General features: G+C 54.7%; 6 protein-coding genes and 1 non-coding gene across 7 annotated transcripts; 4 read left to right on the forward strand and 3 right to left on the reverse strand.

The window, feature by feature from the left end:
• Positions 1-2,294: 2,294 nt before the first annotated feature.
• Positions 2,295-3,947, reverse strand: BKA78DRAFT_357402 (uncharacterized protein; the record flags this gene model as incomplete). The annotated part of the gene is made up of 2 exons (XM_066892213.1): positions 2,295-3,390; positions 3,436-3,947. 2 exons carry the CDS (start codon positions 3,945-3,947, stop codon positions 2,295-2,297), a joined length of 1,608 nt encoding a protein of 535 aa, XP_066738444.1.
• Positions 3,948-4,931: 984 nt separating this feature from the next.
• On the forward strand, positions 4,932-6,278 carry BKA78DRAFT_300252 (PLC-like phosphodiesterase; the record flags this gene model as incomplete). Its single annotated transcript, XM_066887166.1, has 1 exon — positions 4,932-6,278. The coding sequence occupies one exon, from the start codon at positions 4,932-4,934 to the stop codon at positions 6,276-6,278; it is 1,347 nt and encodes a 448-aa protein (XP_066738445.1).
• On the forward strand, positions 6,184-7,535 carry BKA78DRAFT_58213 (uncharacterized protein). Its single transcript, XM_066893414.1, has one exon. It carries the CDS (start codon positions 6,423-6,425, stop codon positions 7,479-7,481), a length of 1,059 nt encoding a protein of 352 aa, XP_066738446.1. The 5' UTR covers positions 6,184-6,422; the 3' UTR covers positions 7,482-7,535.
• A 1,698-nt stretch (positions 7,536-9,233) lies between these two features.
• Positions 9,234-10,426, reverse strand: BKA78DRAFT_357404 (putative endo-polygalacturonase; the record flags this gene model as incomplete). Its single annotated transcript, XM_066892214.1, has 3 exons — positions 9,234-9,424; positions 9,517-9,878; positions 9,927-10,426. 3 exons carry the CDS (start codon positions 10,424-10,426, stop codon positions 9,234-9,236), a joined length of 1,053 nt encoding a protein of 350 aa, XP_066738447.1.
• An 804-nt stretch (positions 10,427-11,230) lies between these two features.
• On the reverse strand, positions 11,231-12,627 carry BKA78DRAFT_383817 (uncharacterized protein; the record flags this gene model as incomplete). The annotated part of the gene is made up of 5 exons (XM_066893077.1): positions 11,231-11,693; positions 11,744-11,811; positions 11,859-12,247; positions 12,293-12,397; positions 12,454-12,627. 5 exons carry the CDS (start codon positions 12,625-12,627, stop codon positions 11,317-11,319), a joined length of 1,113 nt encoding a protein of 370 aa, XP_066738448.1. The 3' UTR covers positions 11,231-11,316.
• A 2,222-nt stretch (positions 12,628-14,849) lies between these two features.
• Positions 14,850-14,954, forward strand: BKA78DRAFT_t180. Its single transcript has one exon. It is a non-coding gene; the product is annotated as a tRNA-Ser (tRNA).
• A 2,545-nt stretch (positions 14,955-17,499) lies between these two features.
• On the forward strand, positions 17,500-18,042 carry BKA78DRAFT_242120 (extracellular protein 6; the record flags this gene model as incomplete). The annotated part of the gene is made up of 1 exon (XM_066883928.1): positions 17,500-18,042. A coding segment is annotated over one exon (543 nt), but the record flags the coding sequence as incomplete, so codon positions are not given.
• Positions 18,043-20,036: the final 1,994 nt, after the last annotated feature.

Raw genomic sequence — 20,036 nt, forward strand, 5'->3', positions numbered from 1 at the left:
AGCCCATGTCGAATGGGACGAGGCGGTGAGACGATGGACAGACAAGCTGATGCGGGCGAGTCAAGGGGAGGTGGAGACTGGAGATGGAGGTTGGTTGTGAGTTGTGATGTGGGGTCAAAAAAAAAGCAACCACAAACGTCCGTCGAGGTGATAGCGAGAGACGACCCCGTTTGTCGGGACTGCTGCACCCAATGAGCAACCAACTTGACTTTTTCCAGTCTATCCAAAGAAGACGATTCGATGAAAACAGATTTCTCACAATGCTATCGTCGGTTGTTGGCGGCTACGGAACTTGGACGCGGAACGGCCTGCAGGAACATCCGCCATCGTCGATCACGCTCAACTCCAAAGCAGGGCGACCCGCGATGAGGCGAAGCGACGGGACGAACCTTCAAAACACCGTGCATAGTTACATCCCTCCACTTGCTGCAATCATCCCACGTTCCCGATAGTCGAGGCTCTCGTCAAATCGAGCGCTCCCATGTCGCCCGCCGCCCATTCCATCTCCCGGCCAAGGAGAAGAAGCCAGCAGTGGCCAAAATTGGCTTTCCTCCATTGATCAAGAATTGCTTGAACATGGGTTCATTTGCTTGATTGGTTTCGAGCAACCGTCGTGGATCCAGAGGAGGATTCTCACGCTGCCAGCTCCAGTCCAACATCGTCGACTCCAGAAAAAGACCTCTCACAACGCCCTCGTCCGTTGTTGGCGGCTACGGAGTACACAGACACGGCACGTCAGGCCCAGGGCAGCTGCAGGTACAATCAATACCCCATCCGCCAGGCGAGGCGACGGGACGAGCCATACATACATCACATACATATGCCTGAACAGCAGATGCAGGACGGCAGCCAAGTTTCAATAATTTGCCGGGGCCAAAGCAGGAAGCAGCAGCGTGCGTGCCTTGCATATGCGATGCGATGCGGCCGTTGGAACGGTTGTGTGTCATGTCCATGTCCATGTCCATGTCATGCAATCCTCCCGCTTCGGTTGAACGGGCTGCGGGATCCCGCTTTGTGGCAAGGCAAGTAGGGGTCGATAATACTGGGTATATCACCCCATAAACCGTAGTATACTGGATTATATGAGTAATACTGAGTATTCGGTATACTCAGTAAGAATTCCCAAAAGGGTAGCTGGAGGGGTGTAGATAGTGGGTGAGGCACCTTACTCACCCAATTCCTGTGTAACCTACCTACTACCTTCCCATCTTTCCACCCTTCCGACCAGAAGTAATCAGGTAAAAATCGACGTATTACTCACGTATTTATAATAGAGTTGAGGGGACTAAGGGAGCCTAGAGTATTTTGAAGACAAAATCCTACCTAAAAATATTAGTAGTTATATCTAACTGGGTAAGAACCGATAATACTGTCGGTATAAAAACCAGTAAGAATACTACACTGAAAACTCGGTAAAAATTGACCGACCCCTAAAGGCAAGGTACAGACAACAGACCAACAAGGCACAGTGCAGTGCTACACAGACTCGACAGGTAAGTGCCGTGGTGCGGTATCGGTGGGTTCAATGTTTGCCTGCACATCGTCCAGGACAGCGAGTGTGGTCAACACAAAGGTACATGTATGTATGCATGGATGGAAAAGATGTAATATTGGAACAATGGAAACCGCGGCCGATTCCAAACTAGGTATGTAGCCCAAACAAAGTAGTAGGAGGCAGAAAAACTCCTAGGTAGGTATGTAGGAAAAGGCACGTCGAAAGCAAAAAAGGACACACAGAAGAGTGTGATCCATCCGACCAAGCTCCACCGATCCATCCAAGGTCCAGTCCAAACACCGTGAGACAAACACCCTCGCCCATCACCGTCGCATCATCCCGCGACAACCCAGGAAAAGAGTTGCGAAACGGGAGAAATGAAAATCAAGGAAACTGATCTGCAACAATTCCGGAATGGGCCAGCGATCATCAGGAGCTTCGATCGACCGCATCGCATATCCCAGTACAAGTAGTAGGTATCCACCCAATTTGACGAGTCCAGTAGTCCACCCTCATCCGAGTCCGGAACGCCTGTCCCTGGTCCTTCCCGACCATCCCAAAACGCCGTGCGAGATAACAAAAGTGCAGTGGCAGACTGCAGTCAGGTCTGTATGAGTACACGTATCAGGGAACAAGTATGTAAGAGAGGTTGCCGTAGGCACCGACCAGGTCGGCAACAATCGCACCATCCATCGATTTTGTTTTTTTGGTCCATCTCCACTTTCTGATGCACCAACCTCTTTCATTTTGGGCTACTTTCGCATTCGCAACCCACGTCGACGAGGGCCCCGGTCGACAATTACAACGGCTGCACCTCGCCGCCCTTCACCGCTGCTGCGCACCCGAGGGAGCAGGCTCGTCTCAGAAACGGCAGGAACGAGTCATCCGCCTTGCAAACCAGCGTGTCCGGCGCGTAGTGCCAAAACTCGACCCACTCGGCCATGGGCAGGATGTACGGCTTGCTGCAGACAGAGCAGCACTGGCCCCCCGAGTCGACGACGCGCTTCATTTCTGTCAACGCATCAACGACACGGGGCGGCCTCTCGTCGCCGAGACAGTCGAGCAGCATCTGAGCTGTGAACTTTTTGGCGTTGGCGGTCCGAAGGGCTATTTCGAACAGGGAGGGAACGCGAGTTTTGTTGGGGATTTTTGCGAGGTCTTTGGCTGGTGAGTGGCCGGCACCAGGTGTTTGGAGGTGGGTTGTTTGCAGAGAACAGTGTGAAGGAGGAGGGATCGATGTCCTGTCCCATGATCCGTCGAAGCTCATACGGGCCACGTGGGAGCTTGTGATGAACACTGGCTCCTGTTTCCATGGGCGAGGTTCGTTGGACGAGGGTCGCATCGGAGTGCAACTTTCCATGCGATTTATTGTGGTCTCGAACAAAGCAATCGACCACTCGTTTTGCTCTCGCATGGCAGCCTGCTCTGGGTCATCCAAGGCAGCTCTGCGGCTGGACAGTTCGTCGACCATCTCCTCGATGTCGTCTGAGAATTCCAGGCTCCCTTGAAGCTTTGCACCCTGCAAGAAGCGGTTGGGGGATACAGTGAGGCTGGTCAGCTTGCCGTGTGGAGCGACAAGCCGAAGCAGCTCCCATGGCAGCCAGCGCAGCTTATTCCCCGCCAGATTCAACTCCTCCAAGTTGTTGAGTTTGCCAATTGCAGGCGGTATTTCGGTCAGCTTGTTGTTCCGCAAGCTCAACACCGTAAGGTCGTTGAGGTTCCAAACCGACATCGGGATGGCGCGAAGCTCGTTGCAGGAGAGGAAGAGCTTCAGGGAGGGCGTCAAGGGCTGGTAGCATTCTTCTTTCGGCACTTCGAAGCCGACTTTGGGGACTTTGATGAGCTGTGCGAGCGGTTGGATTACTTCGTCGGAAATGGCGCGGAGTCGCAGCATCCTGGATTCGTCAGTGAGCGCCTTTCGAAAATGGCAGAAGACTCACGAGAGGTCAACCATCTCCCTGCCCTCGGTGAGACAGGCCTGAACCTTTTCATTCGCGCGCGCCGTTGCCGGATCATGGTTCAGCTCAGCGGGATTTTGGGGTTGTGGTGGCCTTGGGACGGATCCGAAGACGTTGGGACGGGGAGCGGCCGCCAGACGCTCAAGGGCAGAGTCGTCGGACGAGTCGCTTGACAGCCAGATACCACTGTCATTGTTCCTGGAGAGCTTTTTCTTAGTCCGTGGCTTCCTCGGGCGCTTGGGGCTCGTCGCAGGCTTGTCCTCCTGAGCCCACCATGTTCCAACATACTGTCTCTTTTTGCGATTGGGAATTTCGTAGTTCTCAACTCCCTCGGGCGCGTCGTCGCTGCTGAACAGAAAGCCGTCGCTGGAAGAATGGCCGTGGTCATGCAGCGTAGGCGATCGCGTGCGCTTCCGGTTGTAAGAGGGCGGCAGTGGCGGCGGCGAGCTTGGGGGCTCGAGGGCCGTAGGGCTCGACTCGCGTGACAGAGCCATGAGGGGTGTCGTGGTGTCTCAAAGTCGGCGACACAGCAGCGGCAGGGCTTGAAATAGGTCGAGGGGAGGGCAAAAGCAATAGTAGAGGAAACGCGTCGGTTGGGGGAGCGAGATCGGTCGACGCGCGAAGTGCGAGCGTCAACACGGGGCGGCGTGAGCGGCGTTGGGACGGGCCGCCGGAGCCCAAGAGGTAGGTGGTGTGGTTGGACCCCGTCGGCTCGGATGGTTAAGAATGTCGCTGTTCCTGGGCGCGGCGCCAGTGCTGATGGTGTCGAGAGAGACAGGGAACGAACGGATGGAGGTGCAGTAGCACAATGAGGTAAGTGGTGGGAGGAGGGGAAGGGATGATGTCGACGGCCTCTCGGCTCCCCTAGTCCTTCCTAGTCCCTACAACACCATCACGACCATCGCCATCCCCCACCTGGTCTAGCCAACACGCCCGTCCACGCGCTGCTTCACCTGGCGCTCCGTCGTGTCTGTCCTGCTCCTCATCCGCACGTGCTGCCGTTTGTCGCCTCTGCCCGGCGTGGCCCTCCGTCCACTCATCCTTCACCGCTCGCCTTGCGAAGCACTGGATGGCTGCCACCTTCTCCACTAGGGTTGACTCGGCGCCTGCTGATGCCCTCCAACCGCGGCCTCATCATGTTCTCCTCTGCCTCGTCTACTTCACATGGAGTGCTCATGTGCGATTGGTTGTCACCTTGGTCTTGTTGGCCCCTTCAACATGCATCCTCGTCCACACGCCTTGTCCTTGAGGCGCGTTCCTCGAGGCTTTGGCCAAACAATTAAAATGTCTGTGTCGTCCGTGTGTTTCGAAAGATGTGCGTAGATCCGGGCTGTGTACTGCATAGCGCCCCCAGCTACATCCGCGCTTCTTTGTTTCCGCCCCTATAAGATTCCTCCTACTGCCGCCATGGGTCAAGGTAGGCCACAGTCTCTCGTTCCTTTTATTCTTCTACTCTCTTTACATTCTTGCATTCAGGCATGTCGAACGGCTATCTCGAGCTGATCAACGCGACTCCGCACCCATGGACTCTTCAAGCACAGCATTCGTATCAGATGGACAATTGGTCCTTTCCTAGCACAGTCCCTTCTGGCGCCGCGTTACCCGTCTACGTCCAGTGGCACTCTTCGTTGGGCAAGTCCAAGTCAGATGACGCAGGAGAAGCTGTCTATTCCGTGGGGGGCACTTCTTCCAGCTTCCAGGTCCAGGCTCGATACCGGGACGGTTTCAACCTCGAGGTCTACCTGGTCGACTTGGCCACGCAAAACAATGCCCAGGGAAGCACCGTCAGCCTCGGCTGGAACGGCGGATCTTATGTCAACTGGGTGTTGGGTGGGGCTGACGGGAGCTATACTTCGAATGGCGCGTCGGTGGACTGGATGCATCAGAATTTGGCCACCCTTGGCAATCGAAAGCTCAGGCATATTTGCATGCCCGGCTCTCACGACGCGGGCATGAGTACGTTTGGCACGCATACCGATCTGGTCGACAAGCAAAACACCATTACGCAAAAGTTCGATATAGCCACGCAGCTTACAGCGGGGTCGAGGTGGTTTGACGTCCGACCGATTTTGAGAAATGGATCTTTCTACACTGGCCACTACTCAGACATTGACGTGCTCGGCTGGCAAGGCGCTGACGGGCAGCCCCTGGATCAAATAATTTCACAAATCAACGACTTTACGGCCAAATACAACGAGCTGGTCATCCTGGACATTTCGCACGCATACAACGCTGACAGCGACTATGCCGACTTTTCGCAAGCCAACTGGGAGACTTTGTTCACAGAGCTGCAAAAGATCAATCACCGCCTAAACACGACGGGCATGACGATTTCGACGGACCTCAGCAGTCAGACGCTCTCCTCCTTCATCGGCAACGGGCCATGTGTGCTCCTCGTCACCGAGCTACCTACGGGCATCACGCTACCCAGCGCTGCTTTCGCGGCGGGAATCGTCAACAGCGGCAACTCGTTCCCCATCTACAACGTCTACGCCGACTCCAACAAGCTCGACACGATGGTGGCGGACCAGCTGACCAAGCTACACACGCAGCGGACCAGCCCGGACGCCGAGTTCTTCTTGCTCTCGTGGACCCTGACGCAAGACGCCCTCGACGTCATCAACGCCGGCACGTCGATTCTGGAGCTCGCGGAAAAGGCCTACGAGCCGCTGTTCCAGCAGGCCTTTGTCAACTTCACCAGCCAGTCGTATCCCAACGTTCTCTACATGGATCTGTTTGGCGCGTCGACCAAGGACGCAAAGGCGCCGAATACCGAGGTCGCAGCGTTGGCCATGGCGGTCAATGGGCTGTACGGAAAGGCATGAGAGCTTCGGCGTGGATATGGTACAGATGGGTTTCGGCGCGGCATTTTTGGTTTGCATAGCGGGAGGGATAGACTGGCACTTGGACGAACTTACGCAGACTGCTACGCGGAGGCTAATCATTGTAGGTAAATTGTAATCATGTAAATGGCTGTACAGAACAGAATATGCAGACATGACGACTACCTCTTTTCACCTCGTTGCCGTGTTTCCGAAATGGGAAGCGAGAGCGATGCTCCTCCTCTCTCAATTCATTCGCTAGGCGACGACGACGACCCCATCCGCACATGTCCTCGGTCGAACTTTTTGCTCTCGAGCCTCCCACCAAATAAGCATGATTTTGCCTCTCGTATGCGCTTTAAGCTTAACTTTGTTTCCGTCCAGTGCGCGTGTTCGAGTGGTGTCTGCTTGCCGCATGCGGACGGGACGGCGGCCGCTCACTCGCTCGCAGGGACCAGGGCAGCCAGCCAGCCAGCCAGGACCAACCCAACCGCGATCCCCAACGCACCACATTGCCTCGATCTCTCTCCAGCATCCGTAGAACCTCTGTATCGCCTTCCCTCTCACCTCTCCATCAAGCTCCATCCGGGCGCGGGCTCGCCGTCTGCGCGCGCTCCGACTGGCCGCAAAGCAAACGTCGCACGTCGGGCTCGCCGTCGCCTTCCCTGCCGCCGTTTGCATAGCCTCACTCCAAAACCAACGTCGAACGTCGCAGTCGCTGTTGGTTTCCTGGCGGTTTGGCAGCATCGAGGCAGGCTGGCCAACGAGAGGGCGACGAGGCCGAGACAATTGCCTCATTGTGTGGTGGAATGCGTGGTGTGGGTGTCGTGGGCGTGTGGGTGCGTCGTTGTTGGTTTCCCAGGTGGTGCTGCGATGCTGCGGAGGGTAGGGCAGGTGGCGGCGATGGGGAGAAGACTGTGCGAAATAGACGCATGTCAGTCATTAAGGCGCCGCCGCCCTTCCGTTGAAAAGACGCGTTTCCTGCCTTTTCCTGCTACACGTCGGCGAAGGCAAGGCCATCGCATGCATCGCACCTCTGAGCGCGGCGGAGGAGCACTCATCACCCACCGATCCACCAATCCATCTATACCCTCGCGCAAAACCGCCTCTGCATGCGCGCGCTTTTCAAAAACACTCTGGACGCCGACAACTCTTATCGAACCCCTTCGCCTACAAAGCACGAAAGCAACAGCCAATGAGACGTAGAGAGAGGACAACAAGGGCAGGCGCGTGTTGCGCCGCAGCGCTACCACGGGCATGCATGGCCCACGAGGTAGGAGTGCGTTCCTACGCCGACCGACTGACCAAACAGCCATCACCTCCGTTGCATGCCTTCTCTCCCCTTGTCCTCCATCTCACCCCCCTCCTCGCCCCTATTCCTCCCATCCTCTCATGCTCAGGGCTCTCTCAGCCAGGAACATAAAAACCGGGCAACCGACACCGACATCAGCCATTTGCCGAAACACACAAAAGTACCGCAATTCTTCCCCGGCGGACCCCTGTCCGCCAGCGAAAGAAGGAGGGCCTCACACTCTCAGCCTTAGGCCGGCCAAGCAAAACCAAGCTTTTGCGCCGCGCCGGCTCAGGGGCGGGGGGCCCCGAGCAGGGGTGATCGTCAGGCGCCCTGCGCGTGGCGTGCACCGTGACCAGTCTGACCACTGACCAACGACTCGACGGCCGCAAATTCTTCTTCTGCATGGTTATATGTACCAGGAAGGTAGGTACGTACGAGGGTGAGTGCTTGGCTGGGCTAGCTGGCTGGCTGGCTGGCCGGTGTCGAGTCGAGTGATGGGTGAGTCTCGTGCCGAGTGACATGATGGTGGTGCCGCGTGCCGAGTACTACAGTACATGGGCAGTATGGCGGCTGAGATGGCGTGGGTCATAGACGTGAGATTTGCCAGGCAGAGCGGAAATTGTCATCATAGCGGACGAGGTGTGCGGAGCGGACGCTGCGGAAATGGGGGGGGGTGGAGGAGCAGGAGGAGTAGGAGGACCGGAAGTGGGTGGTTTTGTGGGCACGTCTCGATACTGAGATTCAACAGACAGTGAGCGAGCTTAGCGCTTACCTATAGCCTAGGTACATATGTACCTATTCCTTCTCCTGTATCTTGCAGAGACCATGTCCGTTCGATAAACCAAAAGCCCTCCCTCCCTCCCTGTGACACTTCTAGAAAGCGTCCTCTGCCTGCCTGCTTTCGCGCGTCGGACCGACTCGCTCTTGCCGCCTGCCTGTCCAGGCAAGTGGATAGTCGGGACTCGGGACTCTCGGCCAAGGGGTGCGGGCGTTAGCAGTCGGGTCGACGAAGACTGGGCAGAGACACCTCAGGCTTTTTTCTGCTTGCGTGCGCGTACCTACGTACGTCAGGCTGCCTGGCGTGCCTGGACTCGTCTGCTTCTACGCGCTGACGACGGACGTTGGCGTATTTTTCTTCCTCCGCTCTTGGCTGTTAACTGCTGGGGTGCGTCGGAGATGAGGCAAAGCACGTTTTGCGGAGACTGAGCGTGGTTGTGTGTATCATGGAGCGAGCGAGCGACGGGGGGGGTCGTCGTGGAGACAAGTCAGGGGATATTCAAGCACCTAGAGGTAGATAATCTGAGCAAGTGTGCAGGCGGGATGGACGTGATTGGTGGTAGAATATCTTGCATCGAACATGGGCGAACGGCCTCGCTTCGAGCCAACTAACTATGCAACTGCACTGCAGTGATCCAGGCTCGCCGTCTATGATTTCCAGACTCCATACAGTACAATAACGCACATCAAAAGATTCAAACAAAATGCACGCCGTTAACAACAAGTAAACATGGAGTCTACAAGGTACTATTACAGTAGTTCATAGTAGCTCAAGTTTTCCTCCGTGCTGCCGACCGCAGCCGCCGCTTCCCCACCCCTCGCCCCCAAACAAGCCCTTCCATCACTTGCCGAAAAGACAAAGCTCACAACGAACAGAGATCGTCCATCTAGCACGAAGCGCCCGAGGGGACGCCCTCGCACTTGCTCGACTTCTCGCCGCCGGTGATGGAAACGCCGCTCCAGGTCCAGTTGCTGCAGGAGGCGCAAAGGATGTAGACCTGCTCGGCATCCGAGGCGACGCTGCCCTTGACGTTCTTGACCGTGAGGTCCGTGATCGGGACGCCGTCGGTGGGAGTGCCTGGCAAGCTTTCCGTCAGCAGGTGGTCTCAGGGGTGGTAGAGGTTGAGGTTGGGGCTGGGTCAGGGGTAAAAGCCAGGGGGGCAAGCATACCAGTGGGAGAGCCGTTCTCGTAGTCCTGCTCGATGACGATGCCGTACTTTGCAATGTTGGAGAGGGTGATGCTCGAGTAGGTGACTCCCGAGACCTTGCCCGTGGCGTCGGAGACGGCCTTGATGCGGATGCCGTTGTCCGAGTCGACGACCTTGGAGTTGAGGATCTTGACGTTGCTGACCGTGTTGTCGTCGCGGCCGCCGACGGAGCCGATGCTGATGCCGTGGCCGCCGCTGCAGTAGCCGCCCGTGAAGGTGATGTCAGTGCCCGAGTTGATGGCCAGGCAGTCGTCCTGGTTGTAAATCTTTGCGCCCGAGATGGTGATTCCCGTCGACTCGCCGACGTCAAAGGCATCGGTGTTGCTGGGAGCGGTCAGACCGTGTTTTCCTCGACTTCATCTGGCTACTTACTGGCCCTGGTCCGCGCCCGCAGAGTTGTCAATCGTGATGCCATCCAGGGTCAAGTTCTCAGACGAGTTGATGGAGAAGCCCTGGACCGGGGTGTTCTTGACGTTCAGCCCACTGATCTTGGAGTTCTTCTTGAGCGAGTGGGCGTAGAAGAACTTGGGCTTGGTCTTGCCGCCGTTGCTTCCCTCGCCGTCCCACCACTTGGCACCATTTCCGTTGATGACGTGTCCGGAGCCTCCCTTGACCGTGATGGAGTTTCCGGAAACGCTGATGAGCGGACCTTCCCACTCCTTGTAACCGAACGTGGTAGTGCCTTCGAAAGTGACAGTAGTGCCGTCGTTGAGGTCAGTCAGGTCAAGAGTCTCGCCGGCCGGGACGGTCATGGACGAGATGACAATGTTGGAGCACGAAGCCTTCTTGCTGGCAACCGACGCGTTGTCGGTAAAGGTGCAGCCAGAGCTGGTGCCGTTGGAGGCAAGGATCGTGGGGGCGGCGGCAGCCATGGTAGCGGCGCCAGCGCCGAGCATGAGAGTGTTAAACTTGACCATCTTTGCGGTATTCGATCAACGAATGACGGGTCGAAAGAGTGACGGGTTGCTGAAAAGGAAGGAAGAGAGTGTGTGCTCCGACAAAGACGACTTTGGCTCTGCTTCCACGGCCGCTTTATACAGATCCAGGAAATGGAGAGGGTGTTCAGGCATCCTCGCAGACCAGTGAGCCCACAGCTAACAGCGAGGGACAAGAAATGACAAGACTGATCCTCACAGGGGCCTGAGGCTTAGCCTGTCGCCGCATCAAAGCTCGGCTGCTCCTCCGAGATCTAGGGACTTGTTCCAGGACTTTAGCGAGCTGCCTCTGGCCTGAAGCGGACATGGGACGATGGAGAATAAATTGGGGGACGTTGGGACGGATGGGGAAAAGATCTGGAGCTTGGATTGGTTGTTGCACAGTTCATGACGGAGAGAGCACATCAAAAGTAACAAGCGATGCAAGACACTGCATTACATGATGTTAGGCGCGCCTCTTTTCCCATCGCAACGCCAGTAAATGGAAAGGGGCCAAGTGGACCAAGTCATGCTGCCGATTCGTACGTGCCAACGTTCCAGGAGTCGGACGCTGCAGAAAGGAACGAGCCATGTCGTGAGGCGTGGGGGAAGCGGCGATGGTCGAGTGATGTGTGTGGTCGAAGCGGCGGTGATTCTCCGTCGGCGGCGGCCCCCTGCCGGGGGATCCACCGAGCGCACTGCGCTCGACCCATCGTCAATATGAAACAAAAACATACGAGGCTAAATCTGCAGTCGACAATTGTGGGTTCTGACGACAATCGCGATGCGGGAGGAAAAGCAACCGCGCGTGGTTTTGAAATAGACAACCATGCATTATTCCCGCCCGATTATATGATCTTTTCTTCTCGAATCATCAACTCCGTCTGCTTGTATATGCCCATCTCTTCATCAACATTCTTCTTGCCGCTCGCTGTCGACGTGCGGTCTGAAACGCTGCTCCCTTGCACCGTTCTGGCGTCTGTTGACTGGAGGCGGTTCATGTCGTGTACTTCGCTGTTTAGCGTAAATCTCTCCTGGCTCTTGCCGCGACGCCATCCAGACATTCGCGATGTACTGGTTCCGCCCCGTCTCGAATCTGTGCTGTCCAGCGTGGTGACTGTCTGGACATAGGAGCTGAGCAGTGGCCGGAACGTTGCTAGATTGGCCGCCAGAATGCCAACCGCCGCCTCAACTGCCGACCAAATTGCAATGGGTGTCACCGTGTCTGTGGCGAGTCAGCTATTGCCCGAGAGCAGGATGCGCGAAGGGACCCACATGTATAATCCAACGTCCGATTCAGAGTAGGGAGCGAAGACATGCGAATCATGGACGCCACACTCGAGCTGTTTCGCTTAGCACGCGTTGCAAAGGGGAACGGGAGCATGCTTACAAGTAGCCCAGGCACAGTAAGACTATAATGATGACCTTGGCCTGCTTTTTCAATTTGGATTTCCTCAACAGGAAGATGGGCAAGGTGCTCAAAATCCAATCTGACACGATTGACATGGTATTGTGCGCGTAGCTTGCGCCGAGGATCGTGCTTTCTGGCAGACATGAGCCCTTCTTGAGGATAATTTGGTCCCAGAGATGTGAAATTGGTGAGCACTGGTTGAGTATGAGGAAGAAGTAGCCGATGGAATATAGAGAGTTGACAGCGATGACGACCCATACTGTCCACTTTTGCCATTTGAGGTTCGTGAGGCGGAGGAAGAAGGCGCAGATGGAGATTTTGAGAAACATGACGCAGAGAATATACTCGAGTTCGGCAGCGAGATATGACTGAGAATGTTAGATTGCCACTTGTGTTGCCCGAGATGACCTTACTTTGAACCCGAAGATAATCCATTTTGTAGGAACTTTCCAAATGTGTTTGCCAAACCCACTATATGCGAGCAGTATCATGGAGATGCCCATGGCTGTGAACGACGCCTGCAAGGGTGTGGTGTCAGCGCAGCTCCAAAGTGCATCAGTCTCGTCAGACCTACCCAAGTAAGCATCATCCACCAGTCGTCGGCTCCCCATGACTTGATCTTGATGGCTCGAACGTAGACACGAAGACATGTCGTTACCCAAACCACCACCAGAGAAATGATTAGCACGACATAGATCACCGTGCCTCTCACCGCAGGCGCGTGTGTGAAATCAGCCGTTCCTGGCATTCTGGCGCGTTGCAAAAAGAGCAGCACTAGGAGTATGCGTGCAGATACACTACTTATTCAAGAGGAGCCGATACTTGTCTTGGGTGGGCCCTGGGACCCTGACATAGCCACCCATCGACAATGTGCCTCTAGACCAGTCGTCGATCCGAATCACTTCCAGTGATGAAGATGAGCCAGTCGGAAGTGGTCGAGGGCAAGCCAGCACGGCGGCCAGCCCCCTATAGCTGTTGGGCTGGAGTTGGGGAATAGTGCGCAGTAGAGTACCGTTGCAGTTGGAAGACATTTTGACGTTGATTGGACGATTTGGGCACTAGTTTGTGAATTAGTACTTTGAGGCAGAACCATTTGCCTATTGTGGGATAGCAGGCCCCAAGATTCCGCAAAAAGAAGTCTGGGATGGAGGATTTGAATTGACACAGAATCCGCATTTCCTCGAGCACTGGCTCTCCCGTTTTCCCATCACAACTCTTGAAAGCTTGGATGTTCCGCTCCTACTCCGTACTCGTATCATCATCCGGTGAAAGCTAGGGCGAGGGTGGTGATGCGGCTCGACGTTTGTCCAATTTGCGCTTTTTACCTGCCGGCTGGCAAGTTGAATGACGTCCCCCAATTTGCTCTGAGACTATTCTCCTCGCATCATTCCTGTTTTCTCAGTCTCAGTACGTCCAGACATCTTTATCGTTTGTTTGGCAATGACCTGGCCCTGTTTTTTGGTCACGAGCGAAGTCAGAGCTGCAAACGGCCAAGAGTTCCCGCTCGGAATCGTACTCCTAGGAAGCCAATCGGACCCTTGGCATCGGCTGACCATTTGGAAGCGACGAAGGAACGTCTGGCATGGATCATCCAACACAGTGTGAGTTGAAGAGCGAGTTCTTGAGCCACGACTTGATGCGTGGCTTTCTCTCCCACTCCTGGCATCATCTTTGACACAGCTCCGGTAGTCGTCTCCGAGTGGTCGACAAGAGAGAATTCCCAAAAACGCAAAAAATTCGCATTGCGCTCAAGCCGAGGTTCATTTTGGAGGGACGCTATCGGCTGAGTCCCAAGACTTTGGCCGGAATGATGGAAAAGACGGTCCTGTTGGGTTCGACATCCAGGTCGACGGAGCTGACGGCACCTAGCTTGCTGCCGAGGCGTCTCCAGCTGAGACCAGCCACTGTGGCTTCTTGACGATAAACGCCATAGCCGTCATTTGAACCCTGAATTCCCCAAGAGACTATCGAGGCCAAGTCGCGTAAAATTGAGCTTCAGGTGAAGGGAAGCGCTGGGTAATGGTTCTCGTCTCGTCGATCTCGGAGATGGCCCCGGGCAGGAAGCCAGAGGCGGCAAAGGACAGTCAACATTGTCGATATTCATCTCCGTTTGCTTTTCTTTGGGGCTGGTTCTTTGTGATGGAATGATGCGATGGGGATGTTCGGGGGTGATGTTGTGCAAGTGCGCGGGAGTGGTTGCGAGGGCAGTTGCCGAAGCCGGGCAAGCAAGCGAGGCCCGATGCTTGCCGTCCTTCTGCAGGAGCCTTCCCATCTTCAAGCCGCTCTTTCTCGACATGCCAAATTCGCAGGGCAACAAGCTCCTGTCTCGTCATTCAAATACTGTGCTCGACATGCACAGCTCGACTATGGAGGCTGATATCAAATACCAACATTCGCTCTTCTAGGTTTTCTATGGCGAGCAGGTGCGTTAGCCAGGGCTGCATCACCACGCCAGTCATCGACTATTATTTCACCATGGCATGATCTTGAGTTTTCTCATGGACTCTAGGCGTCTTGCCAAATTTCGATGGATCATTCTCGACGTTGAGACCAGTGTGATGTAGCGGCGAAGCGACGTCACTGAACCCGTTCGCAGACAGCCATTCGGATCTGATGTTGTCATCGTTGGTCTGCCCTCGCCGCCTGTGCCAAAAAACTTTAGCTGATCTGGATTCCAGAATCTATGCTACATCACAGGAGTGTCAAAATTACCAGTGCTAAAACTAATCGAGGTTGAGTTTGATGGAGTTCTGTGCTGCCGCGAAAAACTTGGAATTTTGACTGACTCAACACGGTCTAAATCAGAACCACGATTCCATCGCCAAAAGCCGACAAGCCGAATCATAAAATGATCTTTTATTCTTTCGTCGGTGTGCACTTTGGGCGAAAACACGCTCCTGGTACTTGAAACGATTTTTGAGCAATTTATAACCCTTGAAGTTCGCCAGGATTTCATAAATTCGCAACTTCGGCACTTTGGCGGAGTGGTTAACGCGCTGGCCTGCTATTATCTCCTAGATTCTAGCTGTATAGCCAGTTCCTTCGGGAGCGTGTGTTCGAATCACACAGGTGTCGCGTAAATATCCGAAGATTCTTTTTGTCTTTGGAGCTCCCCTTTGCTCTGCAGGTTGATGTCTCTCCAAGCTGTTGTGATCAAGTCTTGGGGCGTTGCGGTGCTGCGATTTTTGCGACCGAAGCCCCGCCTTTCCGAATCAGGTTAGTGGTGTTTTGACACAGCCGCGGCGGACAACCTTTTCAACGCCCCGCGGATGCTGCTGCACCCGCCACTCTTTTTCCAACCGACTCGAGCAAAACACCCTGGGAGCAGCCCGATATCCAACATCGACACCAATCGCGACGATGAAAGTAACTGTGCATAGCATGCTTGGATGCAAGCTGACGTTGCACTCGAAGTGCACTCAGGACGTCACATACCTGTCTGGCCCGCGTCTTGTTCGCGTTGATTCGACTTTTCATGTCCTACAACAGCAGTTTCAGCGCTCTTTTGTTACTCCATCGACCTGGTAGCCTTGAACCTTCTCACTGAACCGTCCCTATACATGTCATCTGATCACCAACGCCACTTGTTGGTCGTACCATCCTCCTCAACTTGGAAAACAAACAAGCAGCGCGGTGCGGGAAAACATGCTTTCGACAAAACCTAACCTGTCCAACTACCAATGTGGAGCCCGCTTCGTGATCCAACTGTGGAACCTTCCGCGCTTCCGCCAGTAGTTACTTCGGCAGAGTCTATCCACGAGTGGGCATCATTACAGCATCTGCCTAATAGGCGCGTCGGCGAGAATACGAATACAGCATAGAGTACCGATGGATTGGATCCAAAGCCACCACCAAGGCCTTTAACCTGGCTGATTGCTTGCAATTCGCTGCTCAACGGCTAACGCTATAGTCTCAGTATTGTGTTTTCCCCGACCCTGAGGTGCTCTTTGCGAGTAGTACCAATCTACCCCTTTTTCTCCTGACAACATGTCGACTCAGCATTCGTCTTTGCATCTACCATCTCTCACTCACGCCTTCAATGAGAGCTCCGTTCGAGGCCCACATACCGAGCGTTGCCGACCGGCCAAGGCCGGCGAATGCCCTAACTTTTCTCATACGACAATTCATCGCGACGGCCCGCCCTGAAGTTGCCTCCGTAAATGCCAAGGCACAACATCCCTAGCCAGCAACATGCTTGGCGTGTCCGCGACAGGAGCAGGGAGACCCTTCAAGAGTCAAGTTTCTCTCCGCGGATAGGCAAAGTATGCCACTCTTGAACACGCCTAGCCAACACCTCCTGCAGCATTCGGACCGCTCATGCAAATGTCGCTGAATGCCTCACGACGCGAAATTTCATGGTCGTATTTGGTCCTTTTACCCATTGTCCCGGATTGCAGACTGCGCTACCATACCGGAGATCCAGTCAACAAGTCAGGCACACGTGGCAGTCTCGCCTCAAGTCCTGGGATGATTCGCCTGCTGAGATAGCCACCACAAGAAAGATGCGTATTTTCAAAGCTTCACGCGGCTTTTCCAAGTATTTCGAGCATGAACACCCACGGCAGCGGCTCAAAGATCGACAAGACGCTGATCGACAAGCCAAATGCGCGTCATAGGTATGGCATGCTATGAAACTTGTGGCCGAATCCCTTTCACTGTCCTCAAGTTGGCAGTTTGCAGTTGACAAAAGCGGTAAGCCGTGCAGTCCCCATAGTGTCGACTCTGGGGTCAAGAGCGGGGAGCCCCAGTTGACCAGGCCAAAGCTTTAATTTCCTTTGGTACCTTTTGTCGATTCAGGTCGGGGTTGCAAGATTAGGCCTGCTAGCGCACGACTTGTATACCGTCCTTCCCTACGCGCAGTCTGGCACACTCCAACGTCAATCGCGACAGGACGTACAATTCAGCAACAACAGACCCATTTGCAAAGGCTTCGCCCGATATCAGCCCTGTGCGGCTTTGGGCGTTCAGGGACAGCCATGACGTACGTTTATGCAGGTACGCGGGGAGAATCCAAAGGGGTCGAGTCACCTTGTTTGAAATAGAGTTGACGGCTATTTCCTCCCTTGACAGCAACGTTTCCGAGTAAACCCTAACCGCCGCCACCACTTATCAGTCACCCAAAAATACCAAGACACTCCACCACGGCAAATATCGGACATCGAATGGCGAGCTCTGCGAGTAGCGTTAAGGTTGCGCTTGATTCTGAGTTTCATTGAGCTGCCCAGACTTGGGGGAAGCTTGCCCCTCCCAAAGTCACCGCCTTTTAAAGAGAGACTATGACCTCTCCATAATCCTCATCGATTCCCCTTTTGGTCAATCACGACCAACACAGTTCGCTCCGACGAGACAGACACAGGTTACGGAATTCGACCAAACCAACATGCGTTTCTCCACGCTCTTGGCTGCCGGCGCAGCTCTGCTCGGCTTCGCTGCTGCCATGCCTGAGGCCTACCCTGACGCAGCCGATTTGAATGTTGTTGGACGTCTCGGCAAGCGATCATTGATCAACAACTTGGAGACTCGACAACGTAAGGTCTCCACCAGTTCAATCGACATCATCAGCTCTCTTGATATTGACATTTCCTCCCCGGCAGTGTGCAACGGTTCTATTGTTCTCGATACTACCACGCAGACCTACGTGATCCCACAAGGAGACACCTTGACGAAGATCGCGGAGAAGTTCAAGCGTGGCATTTGCGACATCGCCAAGTTCAACAACATCAGCAACCCCGACTTCATCCTGGCTGGCGCGACTATTACTATCCCGCCTCAAGTCTGCTTCCCCGACAGCACCTCGTGTATTTCGACAGTCACTCCCACCGCCACTTGCATCAACGGTGGTCCCGGCTTCTACATTGTGCAATCTGGCGACGCCCTTGGTCAGATTGCGCGAGCCTTCAACATTACGCTGGATGCCGTCACTGGTGCCAACAAGGCGAACATTCCCAACCCGGATGTCATCCAACCCGGACAAGTTGTCAACATACCCATATGCGAAAACAGCACTTGCGAATTATCAGGGTACAAGATCAAAGCAGGCGACACGTTCTATCTCCTTGGCCGGCGCTACCGCAGTTCGGAAGGGCAGGTCAGAGCAGTCAACCCTGGTGTCAACCCGAACACGCTGCAGATCGATCAGGTCATTACGCTGGTGTCGTTCTGCCACAAGTTTCCTGGCACGGAACCTGCGAACGAGCTGTAGAGTTGCTGTACCTACACGTTTTTGTTCTCATTCATCACAAGATTGCGGCTTCATACGATCGGCAGCGGTGTTCATGACGAATTTACGTCAATGTCTTGTGGAAGGACTAATGGGGTTTTTCTTTTTGACATCACTGTAATTAGTAGTGATTCAATACATGTCTCCACCATCTCGTCCTTGCAACTCTACATGGTACCATGCGCGCACAAGTTTTGACCCACCTCCCCATGCCTTCCAACGTCCCTCCTGCCGAGAGATTTGGAGCATTTGTCATGCATGTCAACGTCTTCCGGATGCGGAAGGTGAATACATCACGGCTTCCGGCAAACATCAATGACAACGTCAGTTCATGCGCGCCTCTCGCACCTCCCCGTCTCAGTCTAGCCGCGCTTGTCAATTCTTCGGCTTGCAGACGAGCCGCTCCTTGGAAGTTTCTCATCCAGCAGATGTCGAGATCGGTCACCAACCACAACAGCCACATCCGCCTAATTTTTGTGCGAAAAACGACCAACCAGCGCACTCCGCCTAAACACAGCTCTCAAACGCATGATGCATCGTGCACGTCTGTAGATCAGATCGACTGCGCTGCGCGCCGCCGCCCGTCGCAACCAACCCTCTTGCCCGTGTTTCCATGCGCGAGCCAACCTTCGAGAGCGTTTCCTTTGGCTGCCTTCGCAGACAGACAGCCCCAGACAGACATCTCGGCATCAACCGACCGCGCTGCGCGTCCTCCCGCGGCATGTACCGTACCGTACCGTACCGCACCTTACCACGGCGCGTCGCGACGTCTATCCTCAAAAAGATATACTTCAAAATACCGTTCTCCCAACCTCCCCAATAAGTACCTACCCATCCGTCGGTACTGCTGCTGTACACTGTCTCGCCAGGCAACCACCACCCACCTACCGAGACAATCAAGCGGCTACTGCCGGTAGCGGCCGGGGCCGGGATGTGGTTCCCTGCGTGGTGCGGTGCGCAGCCACGCGGGTGCCGAGACACGCCAGCCGCTGAGCCGACAAGAACGGCGTTGCGTTGCTTTTGGCGGATGCGGTGGATGTAGTGAGTGAGGCTGCAGTGGTCGCGTGGTTGATTTGTGCATGCATGCATGTCAGTAGGCGAGGCCAGATTGACGGATTGACGGATTGACAGGTTGGCGGAATGGGTGGTGCTGCGGTGTGTTTGTTTGCGGTGAGGAGGGGAAGCTGGTTGTCGGTGAACGACAGGGGCCGCGTGGTGTTGAGTTGCGGAGTGACATTTCCGACTATATAGGTTGGGTACCAGGGGATGACCTAGTGCTTCTCACGTGCTGGCAATGGCACTTCTTTTGTGGTATAAAAAAATGTGGTGCTTGCCTGTTTTGCTCACATTATTCCAGGGCGCTTTCCTCGCAGCTCATGCAATCAGTCTTGGAAGCCACCATGGATAAGCACATACTTTTGTTCCGCTTTTGGATTGCAGCCATCCAAGAAGCAGAACTGTCCGCCCGCTTGTTTCTTGTCCCCTAGATGCGGAACATCATTACATGAGTAACGCGACACGATTCTTGAGAGCAGCATCTTGTGCGAATGTCTGCATTCACCGTCAAAGCCTGTTGGTCTTCGATCAAAGATGGAAGTCCCAGGGCAAAGTTAAGAAAGAGCAAACAGTGACTCTTCAATCGAAGCCCTCAAGACAAATTCAAAGAAGATCTTGTAGGTTTTAATGTCGAAAGGCTTAACGGGATGTCCACAGAGCGAACTTGAAGTGTGGTGGAGTCGAGAGAAGCGCGCCTTTTATGACAGCAGCATTGGTGTTGAACACGCGCCTTGGGTGCTGTGTCACAAGGTCTTAACACGCACAAGTCGTAAGACGAGCATGATGCGCCTTGCATGCGTGCCTGAACTTGCTATGCGGAGTGTGTAGGCAAAGCAGTACCAAGTCCGATAATGTTGACCGTGGCCATCTTTGCATGGCGG

Source organism: Phyllosticta capitalensis, assembly GCF_038381095.1.
Source record: "Phyllosticta capitalensis strain CBS 128856 chromosome Unknown BKA78scaffold_13, whole genome shotgun sequence".
NCBI classification, from domain to species: domain Eukaryota; kingdom Fungi; phylum Ascomycota; class Dothideomycetes; order Botryosphaeriales; family Phyllostictaceae; genus Phyllosticta; species Phyllosticta capitalensis.

What these genes read in the sequence shown, in the direction of transcription:
- BKA78DRAFT_58213 (XM_066893414.1), top strand. Translation starts at nt 6,423, where the DNA reads ATGGCTGTACAGAACAGAATATGCAGACATGACGACTACCTCTTTTCA.